Source organism: Heterocephalus glaber, unplaced genomic scaffold (genome assembly GCF_053883595.1).
Source record: "Heterocephalus glaber isolate CG9 unplaced genomic scaffold, H.glaber_assembly_v1.0 deba00001610, whole genome shotgun sequence".
Classification (NCBI taxonomy): Eukaryota; Metazoa; Chordata; class Mammalia; order Rodentia; family Bathyergidae; genus Heterocephalus; species Heterocephalus glaber.
This window is the reverse complement of record NW_028258381.1, coordinates 35080790-35102252: the sequence shown is the minus strand read 5'-3', so window position 1 is coordinate 35102252 and position 21463 is coordinate 35080790. Positions and strand designations below refer to the sequence as shown.

The 21463-nt window shown below is 41.2% G+C and overlaps 1 protein-coding gene across 1 annotated transcript; it reads right to left on the bottom strand.

Annotated features, from left to right (window-relative positions):
• Positions 1-822: 822 nt before the first annotated feature.
• Rbak (RB associated KRAB zinc finger) lies at positions 823-21151 on the bottom strand. Its single transcript, XM_021254644.2, has 5 exons — positions 20863-21151; positions 19570-19685; positions 8556-8682; positions 7945-8037; positions 823-7097 (listed from the first exon to the last, which is right to left on the bottom strand). The coding sequence occupies exons 2-5, from the start codon at positions 19582-19584 to the stop codon at positions 5185-5187; spliced, it is 2148 nt and encodes a 715-aa protein (XP_021110303.1). The 5' UTR covers positions 19585-19685; positions 20863-21151; the 3' UTR covers positions 823-5184.
• Positions 21152-21463: the final 312 nt, after the last annotated feature.

Here is a 21463-nt window from a genome sequence, read left to right as displayed (position 1 = left end):
ACAGTGGAAACAAGGCATCACAAATCTGTTCACAATTCCAGCTTAGTCCACAATGAGAAAGTGAAATACAAAGTATAGTTCACTGCATCAGAAATGTTGCCCTCACTGTGTCCTCATAAGCTTAGCCAGCCTCCCTCACCGCACCTCCTACCAAGTGCTGTTATTTTATGGGTGCAAAGTCTAGGTGCAAGTTTCTTTCAGTCATATTGTGTTGTTAAAAACCATTACAGGGGCCAGGGATTTAGCTCAGTGGCTTCGCTGCCTGCTGCCCGAGCACAAGGACCCGAGTTTGATCCCCAGTAGCAAAAAACAAACAAACAAACAAAAAACCAAAACCATTACAGGCTGGGTTATTGTGGCACACACCTGCAATCACCACTAAGGAAGGCTGAGACAGAATATGGCCAAGTTCAAGACCAGTTTGGGCAATTTAGAGACTTAGCCAGACCCTGACTCAAAACAAAAAGAAGAAAGGGTTGGGGATCTAGCTCAGTGCACAGGTTCTGGGTTCAATCTCCAATACCACCAAACAAAACAAAACCAAGACCAAAATAAAACAAAAAACCTCTGTACATTACATTTGCTGAAATAATCATCTTAACATCTTCTAAATGTAATTTTTCATCAAATCAAATTCAGCACTGTATTTACCCACTTTTATCTCTATGGTGATGTTTAAGATGTGCCTCAGGGCTGGGGATTTAGCTCAATGGTGCCACAGCCTGCCTCGCAAGAGCAGGGTTGAGTTCAATCCCCGGTACCAAAAAAAAAAAAAATGTACCTCAAATTCAGAAATGTGAAAATATGACAAAATGTGAAGAGTTTACATGTTAGCTTTTTTTATTAAAGAGGAAGCTCAAAACCACTATGTGCCAGACCCATTTACATATGCAAGAGTGTAGGATGACAAACTATGAGCCTTAACCTTTTCAAATATTTTACTTAAAATATACATAATGGTCACCTTTAACGACATAGTGTAGGAAATCATAGTAGTTGCCATTAAACTACTATGAAGAGTATATATCATTGCAGTTATGAAAAATCTACCATTTAATTGCTGTTACATAGCATATTCACATATATTGTACCCAGAAAAATATGCTGAGTGCTGAGCAAGTTAGACATTTGATTTTAAAAAACTTTTATCAAAGGTAATATACATGCAGAAAAAATACATTTTAAGAATACAGCTCAAAACATATTCAGCACCCAATTTCAAAATAGATTATTACCAGCACCAGATAAATATTCCTTGTAAGCACTGGCCAAGGGTAAATGCTGTATCAATTCCTAATTGCATAGACAAGTTTTGCCCGTCCATATGCTCTACACAGAACCACACAGTAGGCTTGGTTGTGTCTGTGGTCCTTCATCAGCATGGTGAAATTCAGCCGCTACTGCATGGGGTTACAGTTCATCATTCTCATTGCTCTACAGTATTCTACTGTGGAAATACCACATGCATTTATTCATTCTATTACATACACATGCCTTGATAGTTCTTTTCTGCCTGTTTTGGTTGAACAGCATACACGTGCCAATTTTACAAAAAGACTGTGCTAATTGGCAGTCCCACTAAGAGTTCCTGTTGCTTACATCCTTGCCCAGACTTGCTTTTCATGCCTCCATTTTAACCATTTCAGCGGGTGGGTAGCAGTAGTTTTGAATTTGCATTTCCCTGGTTACTAATAAATGAAACACATCTTTACTGGTTTTTGGCCATTTTGGTTTATCATCTTTTGTGAGGAGGGTGGCCAAATCTTTTGCCCCATGCGTCTCACTGATTTGCAGGTGTTCTCTATATATTCAAGCACCAGAAAACTATAGGCTGCAAGCCACATCCTGATTGCCCCATGTTTGAGAATAAAGCTTTATTGGGAAACAGCCACATTCATTTATGTGCCATGGTCAGACATGGTGGTGCACAACTGTAATCCCAACACTATGGGGTGCTGAGGCAAGAGGATTTCACGCTTGAGCCCAGCTTGGGCAATTTAATGCATTTCAAAATTAAAAAAAAAAAATAGGGCTGAGGATGTGGATTAGTGTGAAGGCCCTGGGTTCAATTCCCAGGTACAGCAAACAAAAAGCTGAGATGAGATTCATTTATGTGCCATATTTGGCTGTTTTCAGATAATAGCAAAGTTGGGCAGCCTGCAATGGGACATAGCCTCAAATATTTACCATCTGGCTTCTTACTGAGCTCACTGATGGTTTTTATCTCCACTCTGCCTGATTTCTACTCTTAATGTCTTTCTGATAAACCAAGTTCAAGTTTGTGCATCCAAATCAACTAATTTTTAACTTACAGTTTAGATTTTTAGATCTTAAGAAAACTCTTATTCTGTTACAAAGTTTCCAAAATTCTGGTAAAATTTCATTCTCATCTTTGTTAGCCCAGTCACTGCGTATGTGTCTTTCTAGAACCTCTGTATTGTTTCACTTCTCACTTTTTTTTTTTGGTACCGAAGATCGAACTCTAGTCCTTGAACTTGGACAGCTGGCGGAGAAACCACTGAGCTAAATCCCCAGCCCCCTTTTATTTTTGTGCCAATCTCACATCATAATTCCTATGGGTTTATAACAGATCTTGATACCTACAAGTAGCATTATACAGCTTTTACAATACAGCCTTGACTGTATTATTGGCATTTTGACTATTCATATCAACTTTAGATTTAACTTGTGAATTTCCATTAAAGAATTCCTGAATTTAAAAAAAAATTATGATTGTACTGAGTGGGGTGTGGTGGTGTACAGCTGTAATACAATCCACTCAGGAGGCTGAGGCAGGAGGGTCTCAAGTTTAGGGCCAGCCTAAGCAACTCAGTGAGGCTATCTCAAGAATTACAATAAAATAAAGGGCTGGGGTGCACATCAGCACCAGAGTGCTTGCCTAACATGCTCAAGGTCCTGTGTTCAATCCCCAGTACCACAAAAACAACACTAAACATGAAGACTGCACTCAATATATGAGTTAAATTAGGGAAAATTGACATTGAAATAATTCTTATTTTTCTCTGGATAAATCTCTTGAAAACATATTAAACTATTCCCTAGGCACTTGAAAAAAATTCAGATTTTTTAAAAAATGGTATTGCTTTAACATTTTTTGTCTTGTTTTTTGCTGGTATAATGAAAAACAAGTTTTGCCAAAAATGATCTTATGGGGCTGGGGATTTAGCTCAGTGGTTCTGTTGCCTGCCTCACAAGCGCAAGGTCCTGAGTTTGATCCCCAGTACCAAAAAAATGATCTTGTATGCAGGGACCTTGCTCAATTTATTCATTAATTTTTATTATCTGAATATTCTCAAGAATATTCTACTTACTAGTTCATGTCTCTGCAAATAAAGTTTTACTTCTTTTCCAATCCATATATATCCATCCATCCATTCCCCTGGCTAAGTCCTTCCGTACAGTGTTGCATAAAATCTGTGACAGAAGATATCCTTGACTTAATATCGTAGGAGAAAACTTTCACTATTTCACCATTAAGCATACTGTTTGTTATAGTTTAAGTTACTCTGTCCAATTAAGGAAGTTCCTTTCTATCCACATTTGCTAAGATTATAAATGGACATTAATTCTGTCACTTTTCTGCATACCAAATCACCTATATGTGATTGACAGTGGTTGACTTCTGAATATTTAACCACTCTTGCATTCTTGGAGCAAGACCCATTTGATCACCAGTTCACCCACTTCCCTGAACAAATTTATTAGCTTGGTTTATACAGGAGTGGGTTATATGGTCATCACAAACAAGTTACAACAGCCCCTTCTTACCTGAGGTTTCACTTTGCACACTTTCACTTATCTGGGGTCAGCCAGTCCAAAAGCACTAAATGGGAAATCTCAGAAATGAGTGACTCCTAAATTTTAATGTGTGCACAACTGTAATCAGTGTGATGAAATCTCGCACATCTTGCCTGGGACACGAATCATCCTTTTGTCCAGAGTATCCCTGCTGTATCTGCTACCTGCCCATCAGGTATCCAAGGAATAGACCCATCATGTATCCATCAGGTATCCAAGGAACAGGGGGCTACTGTACTGGCAAAAGATTGGATCATTATTGGTGTAAACTCATCAGGATTTACAGGATCAAGTGAAAAGAGTAGGTAGTCAAACTCTTCCAGCAAGGAATAAGGGAGGACATTAAGTCAATCAACCAGAAAATGTCTGCTGCAAACTTATATTGATTTGTTCAAAAGTATAGGGAATAAAGGACAATAAACAAAATGACAGCCATATCACATTAAAAAGTCTCAATTTCATAATACTGGCATTCTAGGTACTCAAATCTATAGATCAGAAAATGAGAGAGGTGAAGAACTGGGGCTATGTTAGAGTAGGGTAGAACATATAGCACTCGTTCTTTCACTGAAACAGGCTCCCAAATTATGTATGCATACTTTATCAAAATAGTATTTTTTAAAATCCTTTTTTAGCTCAAGTGAAGTTGAAAAGCACCCCTCTACTGATGAAGCATTCACTAAAAATGAACTTGTACATTCCTCTAAAAAATTGAAAGTTATGTACTTTACTATTATATAATTATCAAATATCCCACCAACAACATATCCCTGTTAGTACATTTTGCCATCCAATACTCAAGAATACTGTCTTTTCATGTTATTCAAATCCTAATTTGCATAGAATTACCATTAGATTGCTTTGAAAAACATAACAGGAAATATATGTTTAATGCTACAGTCCTCACATCAACTCCTGATGATTTTAAAACTTCATTTTATAAAATGGAAGTTTATTCAGAGCTGATGGTTTAATCTTTCCTAGAAACATTTTTTACATCAGAAATATGGCTTTTAGCATAACAATTTTCAAGACAGTATGTTCTCCACATTCATCATATTGACAGACTTCTCTTTAGTATGATTCCCTGATAGGTAAATACAATTTGAACCTAAAATAAATAATAAATACTTATAAAATTTCACACCTGCATAAAATATCTAGTGTCTCATAAGTTGTATGGTCTTCTTGAAGGCTTTGCTACTTGGTGCACTGTTAAGGATTCTTCTCTGAAAAATCCAATTAAAATGGATCTAACACTTCAAAGCTTTTCCCCATTCAGGAAGATGGTCAAATGAATATTAGGCTCCTTATCAAATTTCCCAGATTTGTACACTCAGGTTTTCTAAAAATTGAGATTTGATTTCAGGGGTTTTCCACATTGAGTACATTCATATTCCCTCTTTTATGAATTCTCTGATGGCTATTGAAGGCTGATCTGTGGTGGAATTTTTTCCCACAATCATTACATTCATAGGGTTTTTCTCCTGAATGAGTTCTGTAATGTACAGTGAGGTATGACTTCTGAGAAAAGACTTTCCCACATTCATTACATTCATAGGGTTTTTCTCCTGAATGGCTTCTATAGTGTACAGTGAGGTTTGACATCCGAGAGAAGACTTTCCCACACTTGCTACACTCATAGGGTTTCTCTCCTGAATGAATCCGATGATGAATTGTGAGATAGGACTTCTGGGAGAAGAATTTTCCACATTCATAACATTCATAGGGCTTCTCACCAGTGTGTACTCTCTGATGTCTAAAGAGGGATGAATTATGGGAGAAGGTTTTCCCACACTCATTACATCCAAAAGGCTTCTCTTCAGCATGTCCTCTGTAATGTACAGTGTAGGTTGTCAACTCAGAGAAGGATTTTCCACATATATTACATTCATAGGTTTTCTCCTCTTCTGGAAGGGGCTGATGGCCCTTGAAGGCTGAATTTTCAAGGACAGTTTTCCTACACTCATTACATTCATAGGGCTTCTCTCCTACATGGGTTGTATCATGGTCAGTGAGATACAGTGACTGAGAAAACTTCCCACATTCACCACAATCATGGAGTTTCTCTTCTGCATGTACCTTCCGATGCCTGATGAAGGCTGAATTTAAATTAAAGGTTTTGCCACATTCAGTACATTCATAAGGCTTCTCTTCTAAGTGACTCCTATAATGTATAGTGAGGTATGACACCCTCGAAAAGAATTTGCCACATTCACTACACTGATAGGGCTTCTCGCCCGTATGTGTTCTCTGGTGAGTAATAAGGGTAGACTTTCGGTAGTAGGACTTTCCACACTCATTACACTTATAAAGCTTCTCTCCTGTGTGGGTTCTCTGATGGTCACTGAGGGCTGACTTGCGGGAGAAGGATTTCCCACACTCGCTACATGGATAGGGTCTCTCTCCTGAGTGGTTTCTCTGGTGTAGGGTGAGATGTGTCTTCTGGCAGAAGGTTTTCCCACACTCACTACATTCATAGGGCTTCTCTCCCGAGTGCGTTCTCACATGCTGTGTGAGGTGTAACTTCTGACAGAAGGTTTTCCCACACTCAGTACATTTATAGGGCTTCTCCTCCAAGTGTGATCTTCGATGTACAGTGAGTGTTCCCTTCTGACTAAAGGATTTACCACACACATTACACTCATAGGGTTTCTCTCCTGTGTGGGCCCTCTGATGAATGATGAATTTGGACTTTTTGCAAAAGGACTTTCCACATTCTGTGCATTCAAAGGGCTTCATTTCTATCTGTGAGCTCTGATAGGCATTAAAATTTGACATCTGGATGAAGTCTGGCTCAGAATCATTCCACTCATAAGCCTTCTCCCCCATATATGCTCTTTCATGATGAGCAATGAAAACAGCTTCACTATCTAAGGCTTCCATGCACTCGTAGTCAAAGGGCTTCTCCAAATCATTAATTTTCTGCAGAATACTTTCTTCACTTTGAGAACAGGTGTCCTCAATTTGATTAATCTCACAAAGGTTCTCTCCATGACAAATTTTCCCACATTCATTACACACATCAGGTTTCTTCCTTGCATAGCTTCCATCACTACTGATTAATTCTGAAAAAGTTTCTAACCTCTTCCCACAAGAGACACATCCGTGAGCTATTATGCTTGAAGGATCAAGGTTTGTTTCCACATTACATATTTTATCAAGTGCATCCCTTCTCTCCTCTGTCAAGGTTTGGCTATGAATATCAACAGCTTGCCTTGTATGTTCATCTTCATTTTCTTGAATTCTCTCTATGAGGTCATCAATCTTCCATACTTCTGAAAAGAAAAAGATTAAACAAACCTTGTGAATCTGGACACATAAGCTATAGAATGAGAGTGGTACTTAAGTATCTTATTTGTGAGACCAACTCTGTCTTTGGGGCCAATATATACAAAAAAAATATGAGTGTATTGGTCTTTTTCCTTTAATTTATAATACAAAACACATACACACAGGGATGGAGGGAGGTGGAGAAGTATGGGGATGAGATTCAGTAGTAGTGGAAAAAGGAAAAGTGAATTCACATTGAATACAATTACCTTTGTTACATTACAAATATTATATTCAAAACTTTGGTAGAGAAGGTGAAATAAACCCACTGAATAAGTACTAGATCCAGGCAGAAACAAGAAGACTTAGAGCAAAAGGGATTCATGAAAGAACAAGAACAATTATTGGGTGAAGCAAAAGGGATATTCAGGTATGAATTACACTTGGTATAAGTAGACTGCAATTCATATTAAATTGCCAACATATCATTTCATACCAACAAGACTGCCCAACTAGGCCATTCCAAAATCATTGCCTTTCTACTCTGCACATAAATTCAAACAAACATTCTAAAAAGCTCAAATTTCCTCACGTTTAGATAGATGGTTCCACAAACAGAGCTCAGAAGTTTGACACAAATAGTTTAACCATTAATTTTCTTTCAATTTGCTGATTAGATTTCCTAAAACTAGTCATGTCCCTATCATACGTCTTCTTAATTCTGAATACAAATAAGAGTGTCCATTCTCCCCAGGTTTCATTTGGTGAAAAACTTTAAATGTCAAATTCCTAAAGTTGCCCCTACAGAATCAACTGGGAAGATCATTTTTTAAAAGTTTTATATTCACTCACCTGGACAAGTTTGAGAGAAATCACCTTCTATTGTCCATGGCTCCTCACCTTGCTCCAATTTAATGATCACATTTGGTTTGGTAACATCATACCCTGTTAACAAAAAATGGAGAAGGGCTTGGACTAGCTGGCTGCTTCAGAATCTCTGCAGCAGAGGAGGATGTTGCCCTAGAGGCTACATAATAAAGTACCCTAGCTTTTACCTTATCAAAGTTAGAACCTTTCAGTGGAGAAGATACAAACATTTGACATATGCCCCAAAGGAACTAAAAGGTCTTATCATTTGTTTCTTCAAACTCAAGAACAAAATCATAAACTCAAAGTGTTCAGAAACCAAGCTATCTCCAGATGTGATGATTCATGCCTATAATCCTAGCACTCAGAAGGCTGATACAGGAGGATCAGTGTGGGCTTGGGGCCAACCTGGACTACACAGTGAGACTGTCTCAATCCGACCCCCCGCAAAAAAAAACAAAAAGGAAGAAACCAACCTGGGGCACGGAATGTAGCTCAGTGGCACCATGCCTGCCTGGCAAGCACAAGGCCCTGAATTCAATCCCCAGTACCATCAAAAAAACAATAACAAGAAGAAGAAAGTAAGCTGACCTTACCCACAGAAATGAGATTGTTATAGTTCTCCAACATCACATCCCTGTATGTCATCTTCTCATCTCGGTCCAGCTGCTGCCACTCCTCTTGAGTGAAGTCCACAGCGACATCCTTGAATGACACTGGCCCCTGCAATGGCACCACAATTGGAATAGAGTGACATAAAAGAAGTATAGCAGGACAAGACACTGTACACCTTATTTTATGTTAGACTATGGAAGGAAAGCAGACAATATGGGAAACACATTGCCTTTGAATTCTTTAATAGATAAGAAACAAAAATAAAACCCAAAAAACAACAGAGTTCCAAATTTTCTGGGGAACTTGTGAGTTTAGGGGGATATAAGGTAGGTAAAATCCTACTCCTGCTCTCAAAAGACTGATAGTGTGATGAGGTGATCCATAGGTAAACAAACATACATGCTTTCCTTCTTGTCTCTTTCTGTGGTCTCTTTTGCTGGGTGCCCCCCCCACACTCCTACACCCCTCCCCTACTCCTACACCCCTCCCCTGCTCCTACACCCCTTCATGGTGGAGCACCCACAACTCAAGTCCTTTCTCTTTCCTTCCCATTACTTCCCTGCAGCTCTCACCTTGCTTCAGTCCTCTGCCTCTTTCCTTCCCATGGCAACCACCCCTGGTTAATCATGTAGGTAGGTATTTTCCTTCCTCCAAGTTACACCTTATTCTAGCAGCCACATACTTTTTTTTCTTCTTACTGGGTCACTGGCCTTCACACTGAGCTACATATTCAGTCCTTTTTAAAAATTCTTAATTTTGAAACAGTATCACTAAGTCATTAGGTTGGTTAGGCTGGGCTCAAACTTGTGATCCTGCGTCTGGCTCATAGACTGCTGGGATTATACATGTGTGCCCCCAGACCCAACTAGCAACATATGTTTTTTATTGAATGAACACTCAAAAGTACAGTTACAGAGCAATGCATACAAGGTGAAGAGTGGTTTAACTGAAGGGACTCATGAACTATTTCAACTGTATGCTCTCAGACCAGGCTTCAAAGATTTGGCTAATTTTTTTATTTTTTTATTTTTTTGATTTGGCTAATTTTAAGTCCTGAAAGCTGAGCTGTATATTCTACAGGATTAAAGAGAAAGAAGACAATGAGAGATAGAAAGTATCAATGGCAAAAACTGAAGAAGCATCAATATTTAAAAGGTTGATGTGATATGAAGGCCAAAAGAAACCAAGAAGGTGCTTTCCCAACAACAGCTTTTGACTATTAGGGTCAATTCTAAATCAAACTTACACAATTACTTTCTCACTTCAAAAAGAAACAACAACAATAAAAATGGATTTCCTTCTCCTAAGAGCACCAGAACACAGAGATATGAGGAAAAATTTCTGAGGACATCCTTGAAGTAAGTAAACCAGAGCCACAGGCCACAGGCCATAAACTATACAGGGTTGATGGGCTGCAATCAAAGTGAATGCAGACTCTCCAAAAGAGCCCTTGAAGATGTCCAAGCCCACTGCAAAGCCTAGGGCTTCTGTGGGTCTTAGAGTGACTGGCTGACATAGAAATGAACTGCAAGATCACCAGCAGCTTGAGTGGTGACCTGGTTTCACCAGAGACTCAGCAGGGAGCCCATGACATCAGAACACTATTCTTAGGGCAATTATATGTTCATTGTCCAAAAAGAAACATTCCATCTGGGATACACCATAAAGCAAGTGGGTGGGATACCATGGAAGAGGCTCAACCCAAGATCATCTCAGGCAAAACAGGGCATGTATGCAACCCTATCCACATTGAACGTGGAGTTTTTCCCCTAAAGGCAAACTCAAAAAATGATTCACAATGGAAAGCAATTTGAGCAAAGGCTCCTTGTCCATCAATTCAGCACTTTTCCAAAATGAATACATACCCATCTAAGTACATATCCTTCCCTATTTACTTGTGGACTTTGCCTCCTAAAGGAAAGAGGCCTCAAATACGGTAAATATTTCAGTACATTCCCATAAGCTTTTTTGTGTGTGTGTGATACTGGGGATCGAACTCAGGACCTTGTGCTTGCAAGGCAGGTGGTAGAACCACTGAGCTAAATCCCCAGCCCTCCCATCAGCTTTTTTTTGGGGGGGGGGTGTTACCGGGGATCAAACTTGGGCCCTTGTGCTTGTGAGGCAGATGGCAGAACCACTGCGTGAAATCCCCAGCTTTTAATAATTATTTTCTCACAAATTATATCATAAAATCAAGATTTATCAGATAATTAAGAAAAGAACATAATGATATGTATCAAGATAAGCAACTAAACACTGATGGAATCAAATTCATAAAAAGGAAACAGAACTTAAATTTTTTTCAGATTCACTTTCTTTTCCTGGGGGGGGGGATGAGGAGAAGGGGTGGGGTAGACATGTTCAACCTAGTTGGCCTCAAATTTGCAATCCTCCTGCCTCTGCCTACCAAGGAGCTGGATTTCCAGAAGGAACTGACTCACATTTTTACATGAATTCAGGAATTATCACCGGGCCTGGTGGCACACACCTATAATCCCAGAACTCACAAAACAGAGGCAAGACGATCACCAAGAGTTCGAGGCTACTAGGTTACATACTGAGTTCAAGGCCTACTTAAACTATATAGTGAGACCCTGTCTTGAAACACCAAACACCAAACACCAAAACCAACACCATCACCATTGGCCATTAAAAAATGCAAACTAAAATAAAACTTGAGGTTCCACCTGACTCCAGAAAGATTGGCCATCATCAAGAAATCAAATAATAACAAACGCTGGAGAGGCTGTGGAAAAGGACCCCTTCTACTTTGCTGGTAGGAATGTAAACAAGTACAATCACTGGAAGTCAGTATGGAGATTCCTCAAAAACTCAGAGCTAGAAATTCCATTCAATGCAGCCATTCCCCTTCTTGGTTTCTTCATAAGAGTTAAAAGCATCATATTACATGATACATGCATACCCATGTTTACAGCAGCACAACTACTAATAGCTAAATCTTGGAAGAGTGGCCTGTTTGTCTATCAGCAGGTGAATGGAAAAGAAAATAGGGTGTTTATACACAGTACTTATACATGCCATAAAAATAGACTTGAATCATTTGTAGGATAATGGATGTAGTTTGAGATGATAATGCTAACTGAAATAAATCAGACACATTAGCTTAAGTACTGGATGGTTTCTTTTATATGAGAAACCTAAACTGTAAATAAGGAGCAAAATAAAAGACAGGAAATGGGGAGACCAAGAAAAAAGATCAAGAGATGGAGAGAGGGAGGGAAAGAGTTAAGATGTGTTATGTACACGTACCAACTCCACACGAGAATCGTAAACATCATGCACCACAAACATACAGAAAAAAAGAAAAAAAGGGGTTGAGAGATGGATGGAAGGGGAGAGGAGGGAAGGAAGAGAGGATGAAAGAAGGCAGTAAGATGTATTATGTACATGAACCCATAAGGAATATAAACATGTACTCTAAACATGTACTAATAAAAACAAACAAAAAAGTCAGCAGGATATTGCTTCAGAAAGGAAGAACATTGTGCTTAGAAAGTTATCAGAAAATACTTAAGAGACTGGATTGTAGAATTGGGTTTTTTTGGTAAATGGGTATCGATCTCGGGTCCTTGCGCTTGCGAGGCAGGAGGCAGAACCACTGAGCTAAATCCCTGGCCCTTGTAGAATTGCTTTTAAAAATCCTCAACAGGCTTGGTTAATAAATGGGACACAGAATGTAGATGGCAGTGATGAAAGCAGATTAGGGACATAAAGTCAGACTCAATAAATTCAACACTTTCGGAAATAGAGAACATAGAGGCTGAACAAAAAATAATCAAAAGATGACCTGCAAATGACACCTGGGCTAAAGATGCACAGAAGCCTCCACCTCCAAAATGGCCCTCTCATTTGCAAACAAGAACACTGGTGAATCAGAGATTCAGAAACTTCCTGTTAAGTATCTAAAATGGAAAAAATTCTAAAATGTTAAACAGAGAAAAAAGAAAAGACTACTTACCCTGCCAACTGAGAAAACAATAGAGAACTGCCCACAACTTTGAAGAGAGAAGATTTACAACCTAAACTGTGTACCAAGACAAGCTCCTATTTATGCATAAAGACAATAGGAAGCCACTTTCAGAAAAGCAAGACAATTTGTTACCTAAGAAAATGATTTCTGTACAATTCTCAAACCACTGTGAAACAAGACCAGGCTTTCAGTGCTGCTGCAGGGAGTAGATTCTCACGCTGTAAATTTTCCTTGTAGGTGAAAAAGGTAAATGCTCCATGACTGTGCTACAGTATCCTCTTATCCATACAGGATGCACCAACGCCAGTGGACATCACTAACATATCACTGCACACGAGACTCCCTGAGACAACAAACATACAGGTGCTCCCTTGCGCAGAACATGCATGACCACCCACAGGCCAGAAACGAGCTGAGAAACTATCCACTGAAAGGAATAACCTGAGCTGAGGAAGCCCAGAAGACAGAAGTGTTGTTATAGGGCAAGGGTGCCCTGCTGGGCTTAGAAGACTCATTAATCAATTAGTCATGTAAAATCATATGACAATATTATTTATGTCAAAATAAACACCCCAAATAAAACACTAGCAAACAACCCAATACCAGACTAAAAACAGAATCCACAGTAGCCAAATAGGACTTAAGAACATAGATTAGTTTAGTATTTAGAAAGCTGTTAAGTACAACATGCCATTATAATACAGGTAAGAAAAAAACATTTATGTTTCCAAGACACCTGCAAAAGTCTGACAATATTCAAAATGCATACCTGATTTTTCCTTGGGGGGATCTTTTTTATGGTACTTGGGGTTGAACCTAGAACCCTGTGCATGCTAGGCAAATACCCTAGCATTAAGCTAAATTCCCAGCCTGGCATACCCACCTGATTTTTATTTTTATTTTTTGGTACCAGGGATCGAACTCAGGTCTTTGCACTTGTGCAGCAGGCAGCGAAACCACTGAGCTAAATATCTGGGCCCCCACCTGATTTTTAAAAGAACACAAGAAAATAAAATCTGATGGATACTTCAATATCATCAACACATATACATAAACACATACACTTTCTGACATCTTAATAGGCCCAGTATGTGTGATGTGCATATACCTATATACACGATTCATATACATACATATCTCAACCACAGGTGAGCTCACACATATAGTACATCCTGAGTTTACACATACACATGCATACATATTCATGCCTCAGTTCTCTCTGTTCTGAAGTCAGGAAATGGGGAAATACTATACACATTCCCACTAAAATAAGGACAAAGTGGGCCAGGGATTTAGCTCAGTGGTTTTGCTGTCTGCTGTGCCAGCACAAGGACCTGAGTTCAATCCCCGGTACCAAAAAAATAAAATAAAATAAGGACAAAGTAAAATGCACAGTATCTCTAAATTAGAGATGAGAAAAAAACCTAGAGGAATATGATTGAAAAAGAAAAGCTATTTCTATTTGCTGATGTTATTAAAACTCAGATACTGATGATGAAACTAACTCAATAAAAGAATTAAAGGTTAAATAAAAGAATTAAGGTTAACACAAACCAATAGCTTTCATTATATAAGAGTAAAATATAATTCAAGTGTATACAAGGCTTATAATAACTGAAAGATAAAACTCTTAACAAAAAAATGTACAAAATCTCTACCAGGTAACTTTAAAATACACAAAGTAGCCGAGGATTTAGCTCAGTGGTTTTGCCACCTGCTGCTCAAGCGCAAGGACCCGAGTTCAATCCCCGGTACCAAAAAATAAATAAATAAATTAAATTAAATACACAAAGTAGGGCTGGGGATTTAGCTCAGTGGTTCCGCCACCTGCCCAGCAAGCACAAGATCCCGAGTTCAATCCCCAATACCAAAAAATAAAACAAAATAAAATAAAATAAAATACACAAAGTAGGGCTGGGGATTTAGCTCAGTGGTTCTGCCGCCTGCTTCGCAAGCACAAGGACCCGAGTTCAATCCCCAGCACTAAAAAAAGAAAAAAAAAGAAAAGAAGAAAATAAAATACACAAAGTCATAGAAATAAACACAAACAATTGTAACGTTCCTTGCTCTTGGGTAGATCAGCTTAATAACACAAAGATATCAGTTACCCTAAGTCACTTACAAGTGTCAGACTCTATGTTCAATTTCAGCACTCCCCCTCAAAAATAAGGAAAGAAATTCAGTACTGGTGCACAAACGCAGACAAGATGGTGAATCTAGAAATAGACTTTTAGGGTTCTATGATGATGGAGACATCTCAAATCACTAAGGCAGAGCTGACTTTCAGTAAACGGTGTTATGTTTTGGGTGTGACCTAAGCGGCGCCCTAGAGTCCACTGGGATTGAAGCCTTGGTCCCCAGGATGGCACTGTTAGGAGATGGTGGCACGGTTGAGAGGTGGGACCTAGTGAAGGGTCCTTAGATCACTGGGAGTGTGCCCTCAGAAGGGACTGGGGGAGCTGGTACGGTGGCACAACCTATAATCCCAGCACTCAGGAAGGGGAGGCAGGAGGATCTCAATGACTTTGAGGCCAGCCTAGAGTGAGTTCAAGGCCAACCTGAACTACATACTAAGACCCTATCTCACAAAACCTAAAAAACCAAAAAAAACAAAACCAAAAGAAGGGAGTGTGGAACACCAATGCCTCTGACTTCCTGTTTGGTGATATAAGCTCTCACACACATGCACAAGCAGTCAGGAACAGAGCTACTGTCAGTATCACATCCTTCAACTTCCTAAACTGCGAGCTAAACAAACCTTTCCACTTTATATTTGCTGCCTCTGGTATGTTGTTGTAAGGCAAAGCTAATACCAATGCTGCAAGAGCAAGTGATAAAACCTGAATAGGTACAAAACTGCATCCATACCTTATACCCCAAAAGAATCAACTCCACCTGGACCAGTGATCTAAATGTGAAAAGTCCAACCACACAGAAAAAAACAGGGGGTTATCTCCACAAGCTTGCTGTGAGGAAAGGCTTTCCAACCATGACTCTCAGATATAAAATACAGTGGTACCTTGGTTCATGAACACTTTTGTTTGCAAACAATGCGGTTCACAAACAAAAGTGTTTGGCAAAATTTTATTTTTGTTTGCAAACTGTACATGAAGTGACAAACCCAACCGTGGCCATCTTTCCTCCACGAACACAAACATGGCCATCTTTTCTAGAATTGTGGAACAAAATAAGTTCATGAACTGAGGTACCACTGTATAGAGACGTTAGAAACTTCTGCTTTGTCATGACCAACACACACACACACACACACACACACACACACACACACACACACACACACACACCCCAAACAAAACACACAAAGAATTGGTTTTCAAGAACGCTAACCATGGCCAGGGATTTAGCTCAGTGGTTCTGCTGCCTGCCCTGAAGCGCAAGGACCCAGGTTTGATCCCCGGTACCAAAAAAAAAAGAACACTAACCATCAGGCAGTGAAAGCCAGTAACCTGTGAGAGACAGGAAACTAGGTTAGCCCCACAGCTACTGCCCAAGAGTTTCCAGGCCATGAACAAGGGACAGAGGTGAGGAGAAATTGCTGAGAGTTTGGGGAAAATAGGACAGAAAATATGACCCACAAGGAAGAAAATAATCAATCAAGTGAAACTGGTTAAGAATGGACATAGTTAACAGACAACACTGAAAGTCTGCGACTGTATTCCCCAAGTCCAAAATACTGGCATAGAGTCAGGCAAGAAGGAAAAAGTTTCAAACTGAACTTCCTCAGGAAAAAGTCTAATATCTGAGATGAAAATTTACTGGGTAAAACTGATGGCACTGCAGAAAGGAGAAAAAAAAATCACTGAGTGTGAAGATGCTGCAAAGGGGGCCACCTTAAATGAAACTGGAAGAAAAGATCACTGAAAGTGAAGAGCACCAGTGAGCTATGGGTCAATTGCAAGCAGCCTAATATACAGGAAACAGGAACAAATGAAGTTGGGGTATAGGGGTGGTTGAAGAACTAATGGTCAAAATCTCCCCAAAGGCCAGGCATGGTGGCATACACCTGTAATCCCAGTACTCAGGAGGCTGAGGCAGGAGGATTATCTCAAGTTGGAGGGCAGCGTGGGCTATGCAGTGAATTCAAGGCCAACCTGAACTACATAGTGAGACCCTGTCTCAAAAAGCCAAAAACAAAACAAAACAAAATCCTACATTCTTCAAATAGTATAATGACATTGAGAAAGTATTTCACATTAAGCAGACTTAAAAAAAGGTAACAGCTAAGTGCAATTCACAATCCTGGACTGAATCTTTTGTAAGAAGTAAAGAGATCACAAGAAGAGAAATTACTGGGAAACTGGAAAATGAACTGTCATTTCAAGTACTGTATCAATTTAAAATTTCCTGTCAATAGATATGTAAGAGAATACTCTTGACGGTAGTAGGTACAACCTGAAACATAACAGGTAAAGTGGCACACCATGTAACAGCCACTCTCAAATCAATCAGGGAAAGAATATGTGTGTAGATGTGCATGCATTTATAGACACATGATTATAAAGAAAATATGGCAAAATGTTCAGAACTGGAGAATCTGGGCAAAAGAAAAATGAGATTTCTAGGTAAGATACTTTGCAACTTTTCTATAAATCTGAAATTATTTCAAAACAAAATGTTAAAAAAAATGAGTGCTACCAAATAGAAGTGTTTCAAAAGGACTCAGAATCCAACTTAAAGGGATTCCCCTGGCCAAAGATGGAACCAGTTAAATATCAAGAAGAATCACAACTTCAGTGTTCTAAGATACATGAAAAATTTTGAAGCTCATGGGTGCACAATAAAACAAAAAACCAAGTTGCTCAAAAACCTACTGGAGCCAGGTGTGGTGGCACATGACTGTAATCCCAGCACTCAGGAGGCTGAGGCTGGAGGACTGCTGTGAGTTCCAGGCCAGCCTAGGCTACATAGCCAGACCCTGTCTCCAAAAGAAAGAACCCTACTTGACATTGCAGTTGTTTTTTTTTCAGTACGAGGGATCGAACTCAGGATCTTGTGCTTGCCAGGCAGGTGCAGTGCCACTGAGCTATATCCCCGGTCCACCTACTTGACATTTTGAAAACTGTCTTTCCAGTGTGAACCATACAACCAAAATGGAGTATACTTTTAGGCATTTATTCCAGTAAGTAAATGAAGAAGAAATAGTAATTACTTCCACACTGTTACTACTCTACCTCCCCTTGTGGATCAAGGGATCACTACAATAATCATCCACAAAAACTATGTATTCATACAGAATACAGAAATATGTTTCCCTAGAAGAAAATGCGCAAATGTCACGTACAACAGTCTTGACAAAGGAACTGAACATAAATCTAATTAAATTTATGGACTGGACAACCAATTTTACAAGGCATACCTGAAGTTAAAAAAAAAAAAAAAAAGTTAAAATGATGCCAGCACATTCCAAACTGAGAAATGAAAGATATGCATATTAGTTTCTCCAAAAATAACTCATAGGGGCCGGGGATTTAGCTCAGTGGTTTCTCTGCCTGCTGCGCAAGCGCAAGGACCCAAGTGCAAGGACCCGAGTTCGATCCCTGGTACCAAAATAAATAAATAACTGATAGGGAACTTGAGAGCCAAGGCAGGAGGATCACTGCGAGTTTGAGGGCAGCCTTGGATTTATAGTGAGTTCAAGGCCAGCCTGAGCTACATAGTGAAACCCTGTCTCAAAAAACAAAACAAAATGGGTAGGCTGGGTCTGTAATTCCAACACTCTGGGAAGCTGAGGCAGGAAGCTGAGGCAGGAAGATCACAAGCTCGACCCTAGCATAGGTAGCCTAGAGACTCAGTGAGACCCTGTCTCAAAACAGAAACTAAAAACAGGGCTGGGGATGTATCTCAGTGCAAAGGTCCTAGACTCAATCCCCTGTACCTTACAAAGGAAGATCAAAGGGGAGGGGGGCAAAATATTAACACAAGGACATATTTGGGCTACTATGGTTAACCAACTGTGAAACTATTTATAACCTGACAGAAACGAACATATTCCCAAATTTTAGAAAATAGAAACTTCAAATACTAAGTATATATTTAGAAAGGATGGTACTAGCCAAGCATGGTGGTGCAAGCTGTAACCCCAGCACTAGGGAGACTGAGGCAAGAGGATCTCCACAAGCTGAAGGCCAGCCTGGGCTACATAGTTCAAGATCAGTCTAAATTTGGCAGGGTAAGATTTAGCTCAGTGGTGCCTCCACCTGCCTTGCAAGTGCAAGGTCCGGAGTTGATCCCAGTACCAAAAAAAAAAAAAAATCTGTCTAAACTACACAGTGAGACCCTGCCTCCTCCCAAAAATGTCTATTTTGTTCACAACATTTTGGTAACTGGAAAAATGGTATGTACCAAGCTCTTCTGGGGGCAGCTAACCCACCCTTAGATTCACAACAAGAACGTCATACACTGCAATGATCTATGGATTTCAGATACTGGGAAAGCTATCCCAATTTTTACATCAACTTCAATAGATAATTTTTTTCTAGGAAATTTTTAAAACACAAGAGTAACAAAAACAGTTCCTCCTTTTGTAAGGCGGGGGGCACTGGGATTATACCCAGGAAATTCCCACAGAGCTCTATGCCCAGCGCTATCCCCATTTTTATTTCGAGACAGGGTCTAGCTAAATTGCTCACTCTGGATCTGAACTTCCCAATCCTCCTGCTTCAGCCTCCTCGAACACTAGATATTACTGGCCTAGGCCACACACTCAGGAAATGGTTTCTTCCAACAGTCAATGCAAAGTTTCATTATTTGCAATAATGAATATTATTTTCCGTTTGCTATGTCAAGAAGAAAGACAGACCTTGGTAAAAAAAAAAAAAAAAAAAAAAACAACCTCAAGGTTCATCTGCCACTCTAACTGCATTTTACATGATAATGTCTTTTATCCACTCCTGCATTTCCATTTTAAAGTCAGATCTTTAGAAAACTCATGACTCCTGAAGAACAGGCATGAGGGAGTAAACAGACACAGCCAGGAAACTCACCTGCAGTCTGTACATTTTCAGCTGTTCTCAGGAAAGTGAGTGACTTGCTGGTGGACCTTGAGGAGGAAAAGGTCACTGAGGTCCGCAGTTACCTGGCAGCCACAGGCAGGAATCTCCTGCAACAGAACCACCAAATGAAATCACACCCATTGGAAACTGTCAAGGAGCGAAATGGGTGACAGGGAAGAAGCACACATTGTTCATACCAATACATTCACATGCTGATTCGAAGGGTTGGAATCTCAATGGTGAACACAACCATTGCTTTCTCCTTTGGCCCCCATTTAATACAAAAGGACAGGAACAAGACAGAAAAGGAGGAAGGGAAGGAAGGAAGGGAGGGAGGGAAGGAGGCAAAGGTGGATGGAGAAAGAGAGAAAAGGAAAGGAAAACAAAAAAAATCACCACCCACCAAGCTACTCACATATTTTCCTGGTTTTTGTGGGGTTTTTTGTACCGGGGATCGAACTCGGGGGTACCTGTGCTTTCAAGGCAGGTGGCGGAACCACTGAGCTAAATCCCCGGCCCTCTAGTGTATCTTTAAATTGCTTAAAACTCGATGCAGCCATAGCAATTCAGCATTTCAGCGCTCAGAGGCACTGTTTTGTTTTTAAATGTGCATAGGCATAGGGATTATTTTGTTTTTAAATGATCTGACTGAAAGAGGTGACTGCTGTACGTAAAAACCGGAATAGAGTGGACAGAACACTGGCCTGGGAGTTTGAGAGCCATCAGCAACCCTACCCAGAAGACCACCTGCTGAGGCTCAACCTCTTCCTCTACCAACCGATGCAACAAGAGACCTGTCCAGCGCTACACTGACTCTACAAGGGCACATCTGAGGGGACTCAGCGGACTGACAGCAGGGGGCTGACGGACGCCCACAGGCACTTGGGAGAATCTGGAGCGGCCAGTACACAAGGGGTCTCAGGGTGCGGCGGGCGGGATGCAGACCGACGCCCGCAGCTAAGGCTGGGGACGCCCCCTCTCCCGCACACCTCGTACCCCCAGATCCTCCTGAGAAGCGCCTCGGCCTGAGCAGCCAGCCTGCGCTCCCCCGACCGGCCGTCTCTCCCGGGAGCCTTCCACAGCCCCCTCGGCCCACGCGCTCCCGACCTCGCCTGGAGGCGGCGCCCCCCCCCCTTCCGAATCCTCAGGCCGGGGCTCCAGAGCCTCCGCCGCGCTGTTCCCGAGGGTTCCGGGTGGAGCTGACGACACTGCCTTCATCCCCTCGCAGGCTCCAGCTGCTCTGAGGGCTCAGGTCGGGGCCCCAATTTGGCGCCCAGGACTCACCGTCCCGCAGCGACGGCCTGGCCGCCGAGGTCGCCCCAAGCTGCACCAGGTCCCGCCGCCGCCCGCCCGGCCCCTCCGGCCTCCACCACGGGCTCGGCGATCGCGCTTCGGTCCCACTCCAGCCTCCGCCCAGCAGCGGAGGCCCTGAGTCGCACCGCTCGCGCCTTCCTGGTGCCGCCCCGCCGGTGTCCCTGGCCCCACAGGCTCCGTGAATGCGCCTACGAAGGTCAAAGGCCACAGGAGCGGGCACTTGGGAAGCACCGGAAGCGAGGGCAAACCGGAGACGGTGCGCATGCGTGGAGGCGCACAAACGAGCAAAGTGCACATGCGCAGAAGCGCACTGGAAGTTCACGTCCCAGAATTTACCAAAAGCCCCAGACTTAGGGAGCAGTAGCAGGACTTTTATGTGGTCTAGCAGAAAAGAGGTGGTAGAATGTGCGCAACGGTCGCCCGAACTCTGCATTCGTTTGCATTTCTCTCCAGCCCCTTGCTCTCTGGAAACCGCTGTGCCGCTGCATCCTGAAGCTCAAGTCCTCTTCAGGCCTACGACCCTATGGTTAGAACCCAGGTCCTAGGGCCGGGGATTTAGCTCAGTGGTTCC

Coding starts and splice junctions, on each gene's coding strand:
- Rbak (XM_021254644.2), bottom strand. Junction 8,038..8,555: donor TAACAATCTCATTTCTGTGG/GTAAGGTCAGCT, acceptor TTTTGTTAACAG/GGTATGATGTTACCAAACCA. Junction 7,098..7,944: donor TTTCTCTCAAACTTGTCCAG/GTGAGTGAATAT, acceptor TTTTCTTTTCAG/AAGTATGGAAGATTGATGAC.